The sequence below is a fragment of the Podarcis erhardii genome (genome assembly GCF_964252035.2).
Source record: "Podarcis erhardii genome assembly, chromosome: 10".
Lineage (NCBI taxonomy): Eukaryota > Metazoa > Chordata > Lepidosauria > Squamata > Lacertidae > Podarcis > Podarcis erhardii.
In genome coordinates, this window is record NC_138500.1 from 5,360,749 (window position 1) to 5,380,984 (window position 20,236).

At 46.3% G+C, this 20,236-nt stretch overlaps 1 protein-coding gene across 2 annotated transcripts in view; it reads left to right on the forward strand.

Annotated features, from left to right (window-relative positions):
- Positions 1-19,711, forward strand: part of STRIP2 (striatin interacting protein 2) — a 69,479-nt gene extending 49,768 nt beyond the window's left edge. For both annotated transcript variants that reach the window (XM_081879739.1, XM_081879740.1), the window contains 11 exons: positions 104-169; positions 4,300-4,363; positions 5,883-5,954; positions 6,649-6,723; positions 8,028-8,125; positions 10,609-10,735; positions 12,371-12,471; positions 12,608-12,674; positions 14,865-14,969; positions 16,545-16,749; positions 18,012-19,711. In XM_081879739.1, the coding sequence (XP_081735865.1) occupies positions 104-169; positions 4,300-4,363; positions 5,883-5,954; positions 6,649-6,723; positions 8,028-8,125; positions 10,609-10,735; positions 12,371-12,471; positions 12,608-12,674; positions 14,865-14,969; positions 16,545-16,749; positions 18,012-18,262 (1,231 nt within the window). In that variant the 3' untranslated portion in view covers positions 18,263-19,711. The remainder of the gene's footprint in view (positions 1-103; positions 170-4,299; positions 4,364-5,882; positions 5,955-6,648; positions 6,724-8,027; positions 8,126-10,608; positions 10,736-12,370; positions 12,472-12,607; positions 12,675-14,864; positions 14,970-16,544; positions 16,750-18,011) is intronic.
- Positions 19,712-20,236: the final 525 nt, after the last annotated feature.

Consider the following 20,236-nt stretch of genomic DNA (forward strand, 5'->3'; position numbering starts at 1 on the left):
TCCCCCACCCCCGTCCTGCCTCCTAATGTGTGGTGTGCTTTTGTTATATATTCCACCTCTGCCCCCACCCCGCTGCTTCTGCAACATACTGCTTGTCTTCCAGACAGAAAGACATAGAACATTTCCTGGAGGCGAGCAGAAATAAGTTCATTGGATTCACGCTTGGGCGGTGAGTTATCCTTATGTGTTTGGGGAGAGAAGGGTTGCACTCTGTTCTCGGCTTCTTGAGTTGAAGGTTTCTGCTCGACGTTGATCACTGACTGGGCTGCCGGCTGAATGGAGGAGAGACTTGTCTCCTAGGAGCTGGCTTGCATGTTGCAGAATATCAGTGGGTTTGCAACCATGCATGTCAGGGCTCTAATCATAGACATAGCTGTCAACCATCCCTTATTTGGCGGGAAAGTCCCTTATCCCAGCATGTCCCTTAAATTTCCCGGGTTCCAGAGGAAGCAGCTCCTCTCCCTCCCTCCCTCCCTGCCGGCCAGGGAGGAGGGAGACTCCAACTGTGTTGCTTGGCTGCATTGCTCACCCAATAAGGAGTCTAAGAACGACTGGGGGGTGGAGCTTGCCTGCCTTAAATGTGGAGAGGGAGAGAAATTAGAAGCTGGAGCCCATCAAGCATAGCTGTCAACCGTCCCTTATTTGGCGGGAAAGTCCCTTATCCCAGCGCCGTGTCCCACTGCTGCCCCTTATTGATGGATGTCCCTTAAATTTCCCGGGTTTCAAAGGAAGCAGCTCCTCTCCCTCCCTCCCTCCCTGCCGGCCAGGGAGGAGGGGGGCTCCAACTGTGTTGCTTGGCTGCGTTGCTCACCCAATAAGGAGTCTCAGAACGACTGGGGGGTGGAGCTTGCATGCCTTGTGCCGATCAAATTGGCCGCGCTGCCTGGGGACTCGCCTTTGCTCAGCGCTTCCCAGCGGAGAGGGGACGGTGGTTTCCCTTGCGGCATCCCCTTTGCCGGGTTGCTGCGCTGTGGGAACCACCGCTTGAGGCTTCGTTGGGCTGCTGGCTGGGCTTTCTGCCTTTGGCTCGGAGGGGCTCAGAAGTTGAACATACCTGTGCCCGGAAAATCCCTTATTTTGGCTGCTGATCCCTTATTTCCGAGGCTGCTGGTCCCTTATTTTCAAATCTGTAAGTTGACAGCTATGATCTTAGAGGTGGTGCGGCTTGATTGTCAGAAAACTGACCCTTTGGCCCCATGTGGTTTTCCCAGTGAAAATCATTCCTTTCACCAGAGCATCTAGCAGGGCTTGCAAGACGGAGCTGTTCTGCCTGGCCTTTGGTTTGGACTCAGTCTGACCCTTATGTTGCCCTCCCCTTATGGTCTTGATCCATGGGCTACTATTAAAATAAGGCTGCATTTTAAATTGCATTTTTAACCTGTATTTTAAATTGGTTACCCCCCCCACCATTATGTTTTTACTGTGATTTTATTGGTGTTAGCCGCCCTGAGCCCAGCTCTGGCCAGGGAGGGCAGGGTATAAATTATTATTATTATTATTATTATTATTATTATTATTATTATTATAATATTCCAACACGTTATACGTGGGGCGTCGGCCTCGTGCAGAACTAGGTGTCCAGGTTGCTCACTGGAGCAAAACAGTTTGAGCATACAGTGGTACCTCGGGTTACATACGCTTCAGGTAACAGACTCCGCTCACCCAGAAATAGTACCTCGGGTTAAGAACTTTGCTTCAGGATGAGAACAGAAATTGTGCTCCAGCGGTGCGGCAGCAGTGGGAGGCCCCATTAGCTAAAGTGGTGCTTTAGGTTAAGAACAGTTTCAGGTTAAGAACAGGCCTCCGGAACGAATTAAGTACTTAACCCGAGGTACCACTGTACAATGATAATTCTGGTCCGACTGCACTGGCTGCCAATTAGTTTCAGGGCCCAATTCAAAGTGCTGGTTTTGACCTATAAAGCCTTGAATGGCTCAGCACCACAAAACTTCAAGGACTGCCTCTCCCCATATCAACTGAACTGGCCCCGCAGTCATCATCGTAGGCCCTTCTTTGTGTGCCTCCTTCTCGAGAGGTCTAGAGAGTGGCAACACGAGAACAGGGCCTTCTCTGCAGTGGCTCCCTGATTGTGGGATGTTCTCTCCAGGGAGACTTGCCTGGCGCCCTTGTTACATATCTTTAGGTACCAGGCAAAAACTGTCAAGAGCTTGTCCTACTCTCGAGTAGGACCCTGGCAGAGACACATGTCCGACTGGCATGTTCCCTCCCTCCTGGTCGATCGTTCGGGAGCTTCAAAAGTTCACTTCTGCCAGAACATCACAGCGACCGATGCCAACAGACATCGGCACACTTAGGGATCCGCAGAGTCTTCGCAGCTTGCGTAACAACCCTCAGCAACTCAGCATTTTGGCTAATCTACTTTATTTACATATAAACACACACAGAGCACTTCAACATGGCTCCCTCTCTCTCTAGAATCAGACAGCAAAGAGAAAAAGGACAATAGTCCCACTTCACGGAACACAGTAACACAAACATCCTGTCTCCGCCACTTCCCACTCTCTGGAGTCAAAACATACACCGTCATGTGGTAGACAACAGTCCCATGACTGCTATCATGGAGCAGGAATTCTAACAAAAACACCCTCTCTTCTCCCAGGCCTTTGGCTAATTCAACCATCTACGGAAGACTGTGCCTTTGGGATTGAAGTCAAACCACTGGGAGCTACAAGTCCTGATGTGGCTATAGAAACCGATACAGGAGAGACATGTTTTGTTGCAGCTGGGGCTGCTGAGGCATTTGGTTTCGCTGTTGCAGATTACCGTGGCTTTTTTTTCTTTCTGTGCTCCTCCAGGAGCACTTGCATCGCCTTGTCTCCGTGATTGAGGGGGGCCGGGGCCACACAATGTCGTCATGTCGTGCGTTCAGACACTTCAGAAAAGGCCTGTTCTTGCGTTCTCACCCTATGGACCTCTCATGGAGGAGACACACAAAGAAGGGCCTGTGGTGATAACTGCAGGGTCCAGGTTCAAAATTACAGTGGTACCTCCAGTTATGAAAATTAATTCGTTCCGGAGGTCGGTTCGTAACCGGAAACCATTCTTATCCTGAGGCGCACTTTCGCTAATGGGGCCTCCCACTGCGTGCGCACACCTACGGAGTGTGACTTTCGCTCGCATCCCAGGGCAAAGTTTGCTTCTGGGAGCAGCTACTTCCGGTTAGCGGACCTTGTAACCCGAAGCGTTCGCAAGGAGGATGGTTCGTAACCAGAGGTATTACTGTATATGGTATATGGTAAATATACCATATCTGGTGTATTCATCTGAAGGCAGCCCTGTTTAGGGAAGCTTTTAATGTTTGATGCATTACTGTACAGTGGTACCTCGGGTTACAGGCGCTTCAGGTTACAGACGCTTCAGGTTACAAACTCCGCTAACCCGGACGTAGTACCTCGGGTTAAGAACTTTGCTTCAGGATGAGAACAGAAATCGCGCAGCGGCAGCGGGAGGCCTCATTAGCTAAAGAGGTGCTTCAGGTTAGGAACAGTTTCAGGTTAAGAACAGACCTCCATAACGAATTAAGTACTTAACCCGAGGTACCACTGTATTTTAATATTTTGTTGGAAGCCACCCAGAGTGGCTGGGGAAGCCCAGCCAGATGGGTGGGGTATAGATAATAATAACAATTATTATTATTATCATCATCATCATCATCATCATCATCATCATCATACCATGAGAGCAAAGTCTATTCTGGAAGGTATTTTTTTGGAACCTTCCAGACATTACAAATAAGGGGAATTCATTTAAATGGGCTAATTAAAAAAGCTCTACGATACAAAGGGGTATATAAATTATAAAAATAGTTGGGCATCATTCCCTGACGAGGCCGCAAACGTCAGTAAGCAGATGCGTATACAGAGGGCTGAATAGGATAATGTTTTTGAAATTCATGATCTAACAGCCTGTGCTTGATGAGAGAGAAAATATGTAACTCATCCAGTAAGAGGAGAGAATCTATTGCAATCCCTGTTCGTTTGAGTTTAAAGGCAATTGCAGAAAACCGTGTCAAATTAGGCGAATCTGTCAGTGAGTTTGGTAGGCTTTCTGAGTCTGTGTTATATTTATATTTTAACAATGCAAATGGCTGAGAGGTACAGAAACAAACGATGGCTTGCGTGTTTCTTGTTGCATGGTCCGCAGCTTAAAAAAAGAAGGTGATGCAAGGTGGAGAAATTGTTATTTGATAGAGAGACAAAGTGCACTATGGATAATTAGATGACGGTTTGACACTAAGCCTCTCGTTCCTGCCCCCTATCTCCCCCCTCCCTCTTTCAGGGACACGGATACCTTAGTGGGGTTACCACGCCCCATTCATGAAAGTGTGAAGACCCTAAAACAGGTAAATTATAACTTAGGCGCTTACATGATGGCGCCTCTCTTTCTGATGGTGGGTTTTGTGGGGTGGCGACTGTTGGGAGAGTGCTCCGGGCTACCTGCAGCCCCCACCCCGGACCTCTGAGCGTCTTCCGGTGAGCATAGCTCTGGAAAAGACATCCCCTTCTTCTCCAGGGCCCTCCAGCGACATAAACCAATTTGATTTATGCACACTAGCCTTTTCTTTTGGCACAGCAAAAGAAAGAGGCATCGTAGTTCTAAACTAAAGTATTTTTCGCTCTATAAGACGCACCCGACCACAAGACGCACCTAGTTTTTGAAGGAGGAAAACAAGAAAAAAAATATTCTGAATCTCAGAAGCCAGAACAGCAAGAGGGTTCGCTGCGCAGTGAAAGCAGCAATCCTTCTAGCTGTTCTGGTTTCTGTGATAGCTGCGCAGCCTGCATTCGCTCCATAAGACACACACACATTTCCCCTTACTTTTTAGGAGGGAAAAAGTGAGTGTCATAGAGCAAAAAATACGGTACTATTTATTTACAGAATATTTACAGACAACAGCATTATGGCGTCTGTTCTCTCCAGCTCCGAGAACAAACAGAACAGCGTAATAGTGAAATTGCTGTATTTTTTGCTCCATAAGATGCACCTGACCATAAGACGCACCCAGTTTTTACAGGAGGAAAGGGAGAAAACTTCGTTTTTGGAGGATCAGCTCAAAGTTGTGCAGCTTCTTTTGCAAAGGGAAAAAATCCTGTTTTTGTGGGGTTCAACTCACAGTTCTGCAGCTTCTTTAGGAAAGGAAAGGGAGCCCATTTCTACAGTTTCCAGACAGATAATCTAATCAGCCAGTCTCAAGTTGCTGGGGGGAAAAACTGCCTCCGTCTGCAGAACATTCAACAATGGAGGCCTGGGCAAGGGGCCAGAAAGGGAGCCAGCGACCGACCACACATTTGCTCCATAAGACGCACAGACATTTCCCCTTACTTTTTAGGAGGAAAAAAGTGCGTCTTATGGAGCAAAAAATATGGTACAGATTCACAGACTCTCACACCGAAAGAGAGATAAATAAGACAGTCTTCCTTTCTCAGGCTCCATTCAGACAGGCGTGTGAAATATACCAATCACAAGATCAGCATCGGGGAGCATGAAATCCTAACAGGGACTTGTCAGTTGTGCATTAGTCCCTCAGTCATTGCTGCCACCGTGACTGAAGATATCTTGGGCCAGCTTACATAGAGACTCTCAGCAAAGCCTTTGGAGCCAAGGGATTATGCCTTACTGTCCTTCTCATAGCTCTTGGTCCTGGAAGACTTTGCCTAGAAATTCCTGCTAGCTGGTCTGAGATGCCTCTACAGTAATTCTTTCTCTGACCACCTGCCATGGTGGTGCAATGAGAAAGGAACCAGAGGGTGCCCTCCACTCTGGGGGTGTCTGATAATCACATTGGGGCTTCCCATGGTTTTGCTGCTCAAGTTGCCGTGATCTTTTGACCGAAGCCTCCCGTTTTGCATCTTGTCCCCCAGCATAAATATGTCTCGATCTCCGAAGTGCAGATCAGGAATGAAGAGGAGCTGGAGAAGTGTCCCATGTCTTTGGTAAGCTTCCTTCTGAGTCCGTCTCTAGGGCTGCAGCCAAGTTTTTCAGAACAGCAGCGTATACCTGCTCCTAAATCTCGTTCTAATTGACCTGAAAATGTACAAGAGGAAAGTTCCCAAATCTGGAAGGATGTACGGGGCATTTATTGGACTCACAGCTGTCCATGGAGGCGCAGGTCAATTCAGCCTCATTTTAAAAGCAGCCCATAGATCAAGACCGTAAGGGGAGGGGAAACATAAGGGTCAGAGTGAGTCCAAACCAAAGGCCAGGTGGAACAGCTTTGTCTTGCCGGCCCTGCAGAAAGATGTCAAGTCCCACAGGGCCCTAGTCTCTTGGGACAGAACGTTCCACCAAGTCGGGGCCAGTACTGAAAAGGCCCTGGCCCTGGTTGAGACCAATCTAACTGCCTTGTGGCTTGAGACCTCTAAAGTGTTGTCATTTGTGGACCTTAAGGTCCTCCACGGGGCATACCAGGAGAGGCCGTCCCGTAGGTACGTGGGTCCTAGGCTGCCTAGGACTTTAAAGGTCACATGCAGCACCTGGGTTTGAGTATTAGGCTGCAAGTGGAGCTGCCTCTTTCCCACCCCGTACCTCCGTTTGTTTCCTGCTTGGTTTGGAAAATGGTGTGACGGCTGCACTTCACAACCTTCCCTTCCCATCTCTCCCTCCTGTATCTGTCCTGTCGTTCTTCAGGGGGAAGAGGACGTGCAGGAGACCCCCTGCGAAATACTCTACCGGGTGATGCTGTACAATTTGCCACAGTATATGGTGGGTATCATCTGTCTGCGTGCAGGAGGGAAAATGAGGATCGGGACCTTAGCAATGGGGAATGGGCATTGGCAAATCAGCTCAGTCATGTGCCGTTTGCAGTTGTGGCAAACTGGATTACATTGACTGATCGCATTCATGTCTCTCCTTTTCTCCAAGCTCGTTGTGGTGTGGCACGGTTCTCTCCGTTTCCCATTTTATCCTCTCAACAGCCCTGTGAGGTAGTTTAGGTTAAGAGACAGTGACTGCACCTGTTGCATTCCAAAAGCAAGGAAGGATTGGACTCTGATTAATAGAATACACACAAGGCTTGACCAGCAAGACTCTGGGAGGAGGTGCCAATAATAATTCCTCTCCATCCCTCGGCCCAGGTCGTTTTATTCACAAAAGAACTTTTTACACAGTGTTCGTAAGAACCAATCAGATTTCCTCTGAGCATTTTAAAAAAAACAACCACGTGGGACAAAGTCAGATGAGAGAAATTCTTTTAACTACAAAGAAACTATTTCCTACTTGAGCATGCATATGGAGCTCAGAGTAAATAAAAGAGGAAGCAAGGAAGAATGCTTTTAGGAAACCCTGGAGGTAATAAACTGGAACGTGTCCAAACTGGAATGTGTCCAGAGGAGGGCAACCAAAATGGTCAAAGGCCTGGAAACGATGCCTTATGAGGAACGGCTAAGGGAGCTGGGCATGTTTAGCCTGGAGAAGAGGGGGTTAAGGGGTGATATGATAGCCATGTTCAAATATATAAAAGGATGTCACATAGAGGAGGGAGAAAAGTTGTTTTCTGCTGCTCCAGAGAAGCGGACACGGAGCAATGGTTCCAAACTACAAGAAAAAAGATTCCGCCTAAACATTAGGAAGAACTTCCTGACAGTAAGAGCTGTTTGACAGTGGAATTTGCTGCCAAGGAGTGTGGTGGAGTCTCCTTCTTTGGAGGTCTTTAAGCAGAGGCTTGACAACCATATGTCAGGAGTGCTCTGATGGTGTTTCCTGCTTGGCAGGGGGTTGGACTCGATGGCCCTTGTGGTCTCTTCCAACTCCATGATTCTATGATTCTATGATAAACAGGAGAGGCAGGTTGGCAGTATTTACCATTTCTTTGTGAACTCTCTTTCTGGCCCATAAGATCTATCTGAAGATTAACAAACTACATCAAAGTAACCTACTATCTTCATGTACTGAGGATGCCTGGGTTCTCATTGGGCAACTTGTTTAACTAATTCACCTCCAGCACTCTCATATGTTAATGTCACAATGCCTGATTTGGGGTCTGGGGCGGGTGTTCCCCCCTGCTACAGATAGCTCTGCTGAAGATCCTGTTAGCTGCAGCGCCAACTTCCAAAGCCAAGACGGACTCCATCAACATCCTGGCCGACGTGTTACCTGAGGAGATGCCGTAAGTGCTGGACTGATAAATCACCTGTTGGGTGACATCCGTGTCATCTCCCCTGAGTTTGAGCCGGGCAATGGGCGAAGGTCCGTCAGGTTTCGGTGATGGATGTCGCACACTTGTTGCAGATCAACTTTTGGGGAGTCAGGCTTACCCATTTGAAACATGGTGTTTTGGGATGTTTATGCGAGTGTCTTTTTCCTTCGTTGCAATGCTGAATCCTCAGAAGGCTGCGGCAGGGTTTACTGTATTTTTTGCTCTATAAGACTCACTTTTTCCCTCCTAAAAAGTAAGGGGAAATGTGTGTGCGTCTTATGGAGCGAATGCAGGCTGCGCAGCTATCCCAGAAGCCAGAACAGCAAGAGGGATCGCTGCTTTCGCTGCACAGCGATCCCTCTTGCTGTTCTGGCTTCTGAGATTCAGAATATATTTTTTTTCTTGTTTTCCTCCTCCAAAAACTAGGTTCGTCTTGTGGTCTGGTGCATCTTATAGAGTCAAAAATACGGTAATATATATATGCCCCCTACAGAGCAGCAATAATACCAAATTCATTAGGATTTGCAGACAGCAATAGAAGCTGTAGCAGTGGTTGGCATGTTAGAACAGTGTTTCCCAACCTTGTGCCTCCAGCTGTTTTTGGGCTACAATTCCCATCATCCCTTGCTAGTCAGGGATGATGGGAGTTGTAGTTCAAAAACAGCTGGAGGCACAAGGTTGGGAAACAATGTGTTAGAATATGGCTGCAGTGGACCTTCTGATTGCATTTAAGCTCTGCTAGTACTCTTAAAGGGACGCGGGGGGTGCTGTGGGTTAAACCACAGAGCCTAGGGCTTGCCGATCAGAAGGTCGGCGGTTCAAATCCCTGTGACCGGGTGAGCTCCCGTTGCTCGGTCCCTGCTCCTGCCAACCTAGCAGTTCGAAAGCACGTCAAAGTGCAAGTAAATAAATAGGTACCACTCTGGCGGGAAGGTAAACGGCGTTTCCGTGCACTGCTCTGGTTCGCCAGAAGCGGCTTAGTCCTGCTGGCCACATGACCCGGAAGCTGTACGCCGGCTTCCTCGGCCATTAAAGTGAGATGAGCGCCGCAACCCCAGAGTCGGCCACGACTGGACCTAATGGTCAGGGGTCCCTTTACCTTTACCTTTAGTACTCTTAAAATCTGTGTACCACCTTATACCCACAGGTCTCAGGGCAGTTCGCAATTCTCTATCAGTTAATGAGAAAATAAATTACATTTAAAATTAGCAAAATGGAGGGGAATTCTCATGGATGAGGTTTGCCAGTTGCACTAACCTTCCTTTCTGTGGGGTTTTGGTGGGTGACCTTTTTTTGCCTTCCACAAATCATTGGGCAGCCTCGCTTGGGTGCCCTTGCTTCCTCACAACCCCACGGCCTCCTTAATTGTCGTTACTAAGAAAGATGGTGAAATGCAACCGTTTGCTTTTAAATAAGAATGTCAGGCATCTTAGCAGGCAGCGTTGCAGTGAACTGCTAGCCTGAAGTAGGAATCACATCAAAGAAAAGAAGTACCTGGGCCTCTGCTTGATTATTGATCTTTTTCACCGTTTTTCTCATCCTCTGACTTCTGGTGTGCCAGAGATGGGGGACCTCAGGCTCAGGGGCCAAATCAGCCATCTAGGTTTGATTTGAGTTTCTATTGAAATGAGGCTGCTTTTTAATGTTGAATTTTACTGTGGTACCTCAGGTTACATACGCTTCAGGTTACATACGCTTCAGGTTACACACTCCGCTAACCCAGAAATAGTGCTTCAGGTTAAGAACTTTGCTTCAGGATGAGAACAGAAATCGTGCTCCGGCAGCACGGCAGCAGCAGGAGGCCCCATTAGCTAAAGTGGTGCTTCAGGTTAAGAACAGTTTCAGGTTAAGAATGGATCTCTAAGAGGAGAATTATAGTATGTTAAGATAAATTATTAGGATAAAAACAAAGTTGGAAGGATTTGCTGAGGAAGTCTAGGAAATAAGTGAATGTAAGTAAGTGAGTTAAAGGTTTGACTTGTTTTTTTACCTCTTTTTTCCCTTTTTTCTATTTTTTGTTGAGGTTTTTTCTTATTATATGTACTGTTTTTTTCCCTTTTTTTCGATTGTTCTCTTTTTATTTTATTTTTCTGTAACCTTTAAAATCTTAATAAAAATTTATTTTTTTAAAAAAAGAACGGATCTCTGGAATGAATTAAGTACTTAACCAGAGGTACCACTGTAATCTTGTTTTTAAGTTGTATCTTAATCAATTGTTTTATATCTGCTGTTAGCCGCCCTGAGCCCAGTCTTGGCTGGGGAGGGTGGGGTATAAATAAAATTTATTATTATTATCTCTGATTGCTCTTTGAAACTTTCCCCAGCCCTCACCTTTTGCTGGACCTGCTTCGCCCCCTCCCTGTGTTGTTGTTTTTTTGCCTGGATTTTGAGCTGGGTTGACACTGAGCTGCTTTTCAGTTCTTCCTCCTTTTCCCCACCCCTTTCTGGGTTAGCATCACAGTCCTTCAGAGCATGAAACTGGGGATCGACGTGAACAGGCACAAAGAGATCATTGTGAAGAGCATCTCGGCCTTGCTTATGCTGCTCCTGAAGCATTTCAAGCTGAACCACATTTATCAGGTATGTCTTCGGAGCATTAATAAGGCAGACTTTGGCCCCTTTCCCTCCCAGGTTTCTTAGACTGGTGTTTGCATTTGGCGTTCTCTGTTATCTGTGGTTTTCTTAAGAGTGGTTCTTCAGACTGGTGTTCCGTTTTGCATTGATGCAATAATACTGCAGTAGAGGTGGATATATACACCGTATTTTTCGCTCTATAAGACGCACCAGACCACAAGACGCACCTAGTTTTTGGAGGAGGAAAACAAGAAAAAAAATATTCTGAATCTCAGAAGCCAGAACAGCAAGAGGGATCGCTGCGCAGCGAAAGCAGCAATCCCTCTTGCTGTTCGCGTCGCTGCAGCGATCCCTCTTGCTGTTCTGGCTCCTGGGCAACTGCATCCCATAAGACCACACCACATTTCAGGGGAAAAGTGAGTCTTATAGAGCAAAAAATACGGTACTCCCACACCCAATGTTATCACATTATTGCTGTCTGGAGGGGCAATCTTGTGCTATTGCACAACAAAAGCAGGAATACCCTCCAACAGTAATATCTGTGGTATAAAGAGTTGCAAGATGAATGGGGGGGGACAGAAGAATAAAAATGATTTCAGGAGGAAGCTATGGGACGTGAACCGAGTGGAAACAAAGCAGTATGACACACACACCCCATGTTCGCAGCCATAAATAGTACTGAAAGCAGGATTATGTATAACCACTCCCCACTGGTGTACAGAACAGGTTCGGGGTGAGTGGGGTGGTCTTTCCTGTGTTGTAATATCAGCCTTTGAGCTACCAGGTAGGCTTTTAGGAGCAATGGCCAGCAGTCAGTCCTTGGGACTACAGTTTAGGAAGGCATTTTACTTCCATAAAAGGGTTAGATTGTCAGACCAAAAAGAGTTTTAAGGACATGTTGCAGCTGCCAAGAGGACTGTGCTAAGCCTGAAATGTGGGGAAGGAGAGAAATTGGAAGCTGGAGCCCATCAAGCATAGCTGTCAAGCGTCCCTTATTTGGCGGGACAGTCCCTTATCCCAGCGCCGTGTCCCGCTGCTCTCCCTTATTGATGATGTCCCTTAAATTTCCCAGGTTTCAAAGGAAGCAGCTCCTCTCCCTCCCTCCCTCCCTGCCGGCCAGGGAGGACGGAGGCTCCAACTGTGTTGCTTGGCTGTGTTGCTCACCCAATAAGGAGTCTAAGAACGACTGGGGGGTGGAGCTTGCCTGCCTTGTGCCGATCAAATCGCTCACGTTGCCTGGGGACTCGCCTTTGCTCAGCGCTTCCCAGCGGAGAGGGGACGGTGGTTTCCCTTCCTGCGTCCCCTTTGCCGGGTTGCTGCGCTGTGGGAACCACCGCTTGAGGCTTCGTTTGGCTGCTGGCTGGGCTTTCTGCCTTTGGCTCGGAGGGGCTCAGAAGTCGAACATACCTGTGCTCTGAAAATCCCTTATTTTGGCTGCTGATCCTTTATTTCCGAGGCTGCTGCTCCCTTATTTTCAAATCTGTAAGTTGACAGCTATGCCATCAAGTGGTCCCATGTGAAACTTTTGACTGTCTGAAAAGACATGCCTAGAAGCAAATATTGGAAGTAGCCGTGGTGTTTGTGTGTGTGTTAGTTAACCCCCTTTCCTGTTTCATGTTCTGCACTCCCTTCTCTCTCCAGTTTGAGTATGTCTCTCAGCACCTGGTGTTTGCCAACTGCATCCCATTGATTCTGAAGTTCTTCAACCAGAATATCATGTCCTACATCACTGCCAAAAACAGGTAGTGCCTGCATGAAAGTTAATCTCCCGTCCCTTCTGGGAACACAAAGGCAATTTTAAACCTGATGCGTTGACATCTGTCTGTAATGGCAGTCAACTGATGCATGTGTGTGTCTCTCCTTTGATTTCTCCTGAAGCATCTCTGTCCTGGATTATCCCTCCTGCACGGTCCATGAGTTGCCAGAACTCAACGCTGAAAGCTTGGTAAGGAGAACGACAATTACTCTTCACATCACGTTTCCTGTGGTCTAGGCAAGCTACAGTGTCGGGGGCCTCCATTTGCTCTCTGTAAAATGGGATTAATAATGCACTTGCTTATTGATTCCAAAGCCCATATTAAACCTACCAAGCTGTAATAAAACAGTGTGCAAGATTTCAAGTTTCCCAGAACTCTTAATCAGACCGCCATATTACAAATACTGACTGCCAGCAGCTGTCCAGGATTTCAAGCAGGGAACACGCCTTTAAAAAAAGGGGGGGCGGATAGCTGTCAACGTTTTCCTTTTTTTAAGGGAAATTCCCTTATTCCAAATAGGATTCCTCGCAAGAAAAGGGAAAAGTTGACAGCTATGGTGTGGCGTTCTGGGGAAAACGACTTTGGCAATCCCTCCTGCCCCCATAGCTGTCAACCGTCCCTTATTTGGCGGGAAACTCCCTTATCCCAGTGCCGTGTCCCGCTGCTGTCCCTTATTGATGGATGTCCCTTAAATTTCCCGGGTTTCAGAGGAAGCAGCTCCTCTCCTTCCCTCCCTGCCAGCCAGGGAGGAGGGAGGCTCCAACTGTGTTGCTTGGCTGCATTGCTCACCCAATAAGGAGTCTAAGAACGACTGGGGGGTGGAGCTTGCATGCCTTGTGCCAATCAAATCGGCCGCGTTGCCTGGGGACTTGCCTTTGCTCAGCGCTTCCCAGCGGAGAAGGGACGGTGGTTTCCCTTCCTGCGTCCCCTTTGCCGGGTTGCTGCGCTGTGGGAACCACCGCTTGAGGCTTCGTTTGACTGCTGGCTGGGCTTTCTGCCTTTGGCTCGGAGGGGCTCAGAAGTTGAACATACCTGTGCTCTGAAAATCCCTTATTTTGGCTGCTGATCCCTTATTTCCGAGGCTGCTGGTCCCTTATTTTCAAATCTGTAAGTTGACAGCTATGCTCCTGCCATTGATCCCAAATGGGTTTTGACTATACATGATTTTGGCTTTGGGTGCGATCCCCAGAGCCTAACCCCTGTTGCAGGCTTACTGTAGTAAGCAAGCAGGATGATTTATGCCTCTGCCTCTTGGAAAAAAAGTAGACTTGTTTGTGTGTCTCCACCCCCATCTACACTTGCTAAAGTGCAAACTGGGCTTTGACTGGCAATTTAAAAGGGCTCCATGAGCAGAGGATTTCTCCTGCGCACCAAAATGAATGGGCTGCCTATTTTAAGAGGGTTTGTTGCTGGGGTAGGGATTGCTCTAATTTGAGAGGTACTCTTCCCTACTGCCATCAAAGTGCTGTACTCTGAAGCAACAGTGACCTCTAGTGGTTTACTAAGTGAACGGACGGTGGTTAATGATTCCTTTGCTATGTGGCAGGTTTTCTTGGGGCCAAGTAAAAAGTAAAGGGACCCCTGACCATTAGGTCCAGTCATGGCCGACTCTGGGGTTGCGGCGCTCATCTCGCTTTACTGGCCGAGGAGCCAGCATACAGCTTCCGGGTCATGTGGCCAGCATGACTAAGCCGCTTCTGGCAAACCAGAGCAGCGCACGGAAACGCCGTTTCCCTTCCCTCCGGAGTGGTACCTATTTATCTACTTGCACTTTGACGTGCTTTCGAACTACTAGGTTGGCAGGAGCAGGGAACGGGCAACGGGAGCTCACCCCGTCACGGAGATTCGAACCGCCGACCTTCTGATCGGCAAGCCCTAGGCTCAGTCGTTTAACCCACAGCGCCACCCACATCCCTTCTTGGGGCCAAACTTCCCACAAAAGATCAGTTTTGAGTACCTCTCAAATTAGAGCAATCCCTACCCCAGCAACAAACCCTCTTAAAATAGGCAGCCCATTCATTTCGGAGCACAGGAGAAATCCTCTGCTCATGGAGCCCTTTTAAATAGCCACTCCCTCAGTCAGTAAAACGAGATGAGCGCGCAACCCCAGAGTCGGCCACGACTGGACCTAATAGTCAGGGGTCCCTTTACCTATTATAGGATATTGTATTTTAAAATGGGATTTCAGAGTTTTTAGGGGTTTTTGAATGTCTTATGTAGATTTTAAAATTTCATCGTTCTGTATGGGACAATGACAATAAAGATATCGTATCGTATTGTATTGTATCGTAGCTGTGCCTTGCCCAGGCTATTTAAAGCTTTATCAGTCCTTACTAGCCTATTCATGTTGTGACTGCTTCCTTCCTCCTCGATTGCAGGAAGTGGGGGACAACAACCAGTTCTGTTGGAGGAACCTCTTCTCCTGCATCAACCTTCTGAGGATCCTCAACAAACTGACCAAATGGAAGCATTCCAGGACGATGGTGAGATGCCAGCTGGCTGAACTAGCCTATGTAGATGTTACACACTGAGCCGACGTGCTCCTGCAGTGTGTGTCGTGAGACCAAATATGTAATGAAAGAATGATTCATCTACTCCGGTGTATCTAGAGAACAGAGCGTGAGCTGGCAAATTATGTGACGCCACCCCCAGCAATGCAGATGGCGTCAACTTTCTAAATTTCATGTGGGTTTTAGAAACCCATGTTTCAGATGTCTCTCATTTTTCGGTCTCTACAGCCACAGCAGACGCCATAACTTCCCAACAGTTTGACTTCACCTCCAAAGGTGTACTCCTCCTTTGTCTCTCGAGGCAGACGGATGCCAACAACAGAAACACATTTTTCAGATGTTCTTTCCCCCCTAATTTTAGAGATTTATTTCTTTTTATATATATATATAAATTTTATTAATTTTTTTAACATATCATTTTCAACAATAACTAAACCTACTTTTACATCTTTTTTAAATAATATTTTTATTAATTTTAACATATAAATTATAAAATGTACCACAACACTTATTACTTATACAATCTTTTTAGACTTCCGTCTAAACATACTTTTACATCTTATAGGATTTTTTTACTTCAATCACATCTAAAAAAATTTCCAATCTATTCACTTAATATACATTTCTTACTTTCACTATTACATTTAAATCTCTAATATCTCTATTATTTCTCTACTTTGCAATGTTTCATATATTTCTCCTTACAAAACTTCTTGTAGTCCTACTAGCGTAATTTGTTGATTACAGTTCCTCTTCAAATAGTTTGTATACTTCTTCCAATCTTCTGTGAATCTCTGGTCCCGCAGGTTTGGAATCCTTCCTGTCATTTTGTCCAATTCTGCAGAGTCCATTAATTTTGTCTGCTATTCTTCTTTTGTCGGAATTTCTTCTTGCTTCCATTTCTGGGCTAACAATACTCTTGCCGCTTTTGTTGCATATAGGAACAATTTAACATATTCTCTATTAATATCCTCACCTATAATACCAAGTAAAAATGCTTCTGGTTTTTTTGAATTTTAGAGATTTATTTCATGGGCTTTAAATGTAGTGTGTGTGTGTGTGTGTGTGTGTATGTATTTTAATGAACCTGTAAAGGTAAAGGGACCCCTGACCATTAGGTCCAGTCATGGCCGACTCTGGGGTTGCGGCACTCATCTCGCTTTATTGGCCGAGGGAGCCGGCGTACAGCTTCCGGGTCATGTGGCCAGCATGACTAAGCCGCTTCTGGCGAACCAGAGCAGCGCACGGAAAGGCCGTTTACCTTCCCGCCAGAGCGGTACCTACTTGCACTTTAATGTGCTTTCGAACTGCTAGGTGGGCAGGAGCAGGGACCGAGCAATGTGAGCTCACCCCGTCGTGGGGATTCGAACGCCGGCCTTCTGATTGGCAAGTCCTAGGCTCTGTGGTTTAACCACAGCGCCACCCGCGTCCCTTTCCCACTCATATTGAAAGCCTTAAATATTGTTTGCCTGTTCCTGCAATCATTAAGACTGTACTCTTAAAAGAAAGATATCTTGTTCTGTTGCTTCCTGTTTGGTGTATCGGTAGATGTTGGTGGTCTTCAAGTCTGCCCCTATCCTGAAACGGGCTCTGAAAGTCAAGCAAGCCATGATGCAGCTCTACGTCCTGAAGCTGCTGAAGATCCAGACCAAGTATCTCGGGCGCCAGTGGAGGAAGAGCAACATGAAGACAATGTCCGCCATCTACCAGAAAGTGCGCCATCGCATGAACGACGATTGGGCTTACGGCAACGGTGGGTGTTGCAGATGCCTTCCTTGCCTGGAAGGGCGATGCTGGTCTTGGCTGAGCGTTCTGCGGGCATTCCCCATCTCTCTATCACCCACTGAACATTTGATCTGTCTCTTTTGCTTGCACAGGGCACCAACCACGCTGCCCCTCCAGGTGTTATTGTGTCATAAACCCCATCAGGTCAATGTGGTTTAGTCACTTTCAGGTGTATTGACTTAGCTGAGCTCCTGCAGTTTTTAAGATGCGATGTTCCCTCTGCTTATGGAGAGCTCCATTTGGGGTACTTTCCATTGTGACCCCCTGAAGTTGCTGTATACAGAGTTAGTTTGCTCTTCCATTTAGCCTCTGACTGGCAGTGGTCTCCAGGACTTTAGAGATCTGAGGCTTTTCTCAGTACCAACTACCTGAGATGTCTTAGCTGGAGAATCTAGCGATCGGGACTGGGACCATTGGCATGAAATGCATATACCGTATTTTTCGCTCCATAAGACGCACTTTTTTCCTCCTAAAAAGTAAGGGGGAATGTCTGTGCGTCTAACGGAGCGAATGTGTGGTCCCTGGAGCCGAATTGCCCAGGGGCGAAAAGCTTTTTTTTTTTTTTTTTAGAAAGAGGGGAGGGGGTGTTGAAACAGCTGCTGAGCAGCTGATCAGCAAGCGATCGGGAGGGGGATAAGGGACTCTAGCAATAAAGGAGGCTGCCTGGGAGGGGGGAGGTAAAAGCACATGGATCCTCAGGATTTTTGCATTGGGTCACCCCAAATTCACAATCAGATCATATAGCATGTCCATCGCTACAGCCTGCACCAAAAAAATCAGGCACCCACTGTTTCGTGGGGCTGCAACGGCGCAAAAACGTGGTTACAAAACATGGATCCACATGGATTCTCAGGATTTTTGCACTGGGCTACCCCAAACTCACCGTCAAATCACATATCATGTCTGTGGCCACAGCATGAACCACAAAAATCATATATCCACTGTTTTGTACAGAATATTTTTTTCTTGTTTTCCTCCTCTAAAAACTAGGTGTCAGGTACGTCTTATGGAGCGAAAAATACGGTATTCTCTCCAGTAATGATGAAATGGCTCATTCTTGGGGCCACTAAGAATCCAAGGATGTCACTCCAAAGACCATATTGACACTATGAGTCTCAATGCTGACAGAGCTGTGGGTTCAGGCCCAACCCAAAAGAGGTTGTTCTGTATTAGCAGAAAGAGCACCTTCCACTTTTCATCTTATCTCTCTCTTGTCTTGTTGGCACGTAGATATCGATGCTCGGCCCTGGGACTTCCAAGCTGAAGAATGCACTTTACGAGCCAATATTGAAGCCTTTAACAGCCGGAGGTATGATAAATCCCAGGACTCTGAATTTGCTCCAGTGGACAACTGCTTGCAGAGTGTGTTGGGCCAGCACCTGGACCTTCCTGAAGATTTCCATTACTCTTACGAACTATGGCTGGAGAGAGAAGTGTTCTCACAGCCCATCCACTGGGAAGAACTATTGCGCTATCCGTGATGGCACTGGGAAGCTTAACCTGAACCAAATGCCATCTTGGTCTCTCCAGATATTAGGTGCTGTGTCCTGGGAGAAAGGGCTGATCCTTCTGTGTTTGGGGGTACTTGTGTCTGGTAGAAAACTTTTCAGGGTGAGTTGAAATGTTAAACACCTTTAAAATGCCCTCAACTTTGAAAGAATATTCCCTTTTCTCCCTGACTGCTTCAATCTACTGTACATGGGCCTGCAGGTAGCAACAGAAGTCCTGGTTCTGATCCATTTACACTGATCTATCTTGAATATTATATATTTAAATATCTAACACGGATGAGCTTTCCTTTCCTGCTTGCTTTCATGCGATGGTTGTTGTGTGTGCCAAGTTGTCCAAGACTTGAGTCACTACCATGCACAATTTATGTTTCTAAATATCTCAGCAAATGTGTACCTTAAAAAAAAACTTGCAACACTTCATGCAGTTTGCTTCCCTATAAACTGCAAACTCCAGGGTTCATAAAATGCAAGCTGTAGGTGTCAGACTGGCACCCAGCTATATTCCAAAGAGCATCTAGGCATGAAAACTATGAATGGGAGCGATTCTTTTAATAGAAAACAGTGCATACAGAACCAGTTTGGGGGGATCCCATTGCAAATTAAGCAAGTTTCTCCACATCTAGAATGAAAATTTATTTGTTCCATTTTCCTTATGTTGCTTCCATGAGCTCTACTTATTCACGTTGTGAGAAGTGTTCTGCTTGTTCACGTTTTAAGGATTTCTTTGTACATCACTAAACCTGCCCCCAAGTGGACCTTCTGTGGGTGTGAGTGAGAGATTGGAGAGATTGTTGTGCCAGAAATGAGGCCAAAATCAAATCCTAGACCCAGTCTGGAAACACTGAGGTTTATGGTAAAGCTGTGTGTACTTTGTGTGTCCAAAAAGACATTTTAACAGTTATAATGTATAACACAGCAAAGCCTTTTTCTCTGTAAAATGCAAGTAAGAGGATTTTAGTTCCTTCTTATTCTCTCTACTCCTATATGCATTGGCCAATGTTCTTCCAGGCTACCTCTTAAAGGCACAAAAGCACACCATCAAATTACTCCAATCCATGTCTGTGGAAACATGCAAACATTTTATATAAAGGGGTAGCACATATATTTCACTCCCTGCTAGATGTCTGAATGCCAGAGATTGTTCCATAGTTCATTGGTATGAGTGGGAGCCAGATATCTATCTTGGTGAAGCACCTGCACTCTTTAAATCCCCTTGCAACCTTAAGCTTCCTATTTAATGTGAGAAAACTATAAACACAAGTTGCCAGAATACATGTATTCTCTCTGTTGCTGTGGAGTGAGAACGTTTGTTTCCTAGTGTGCATCGAGACAAAGCATTTTTCAAGGAAATGGCCATATGAAGTCAGTCCAGTTTTTAAGCACAAGTTGTAACCAAGAATAAAAGCTACTCTTCAAGGATGTTTGTGTGTGTGTTCTTTCACGTTGTTCATTTTAATAATTTGTAAAAAAAGATCACCACAGATGCATTCACATGAACTCAGGAGGGAAGTTTTAAGCCACTGTATAATTTCCAATACGAGTTTTAAATGCTCCAGGGACTAACAAGATATTAGACATGTGCAGTTAGTTCCAGGAGCAAGTCCAACAATAAATGCTCCTATGCATGTGCCGTTATTAGGATTTTTCACCCCACCCTTCCTCTCAAAGGAGCACAGATAATGAATTAACAGTGCAATCCTACTCTTTTCTCCCCCTCATAAGTAAGCCAAATTGAATTCAGTAGAGCTTAATCTCAGGTAAATTAAGACAGGGATTTCAGCCTTAGGCTGGCACCATCTCTGATTGCATTTTGGGGCTTCCTTAAACCATACAGCTCAAAGTTGGCCTTTTCAGATAATATAATTTCAGTTACAGTCGTGGTCATGCCGGGTTGGTGCAGTTGCATTGTGGTATATTGCCATATTATTATTATTATTATTATTA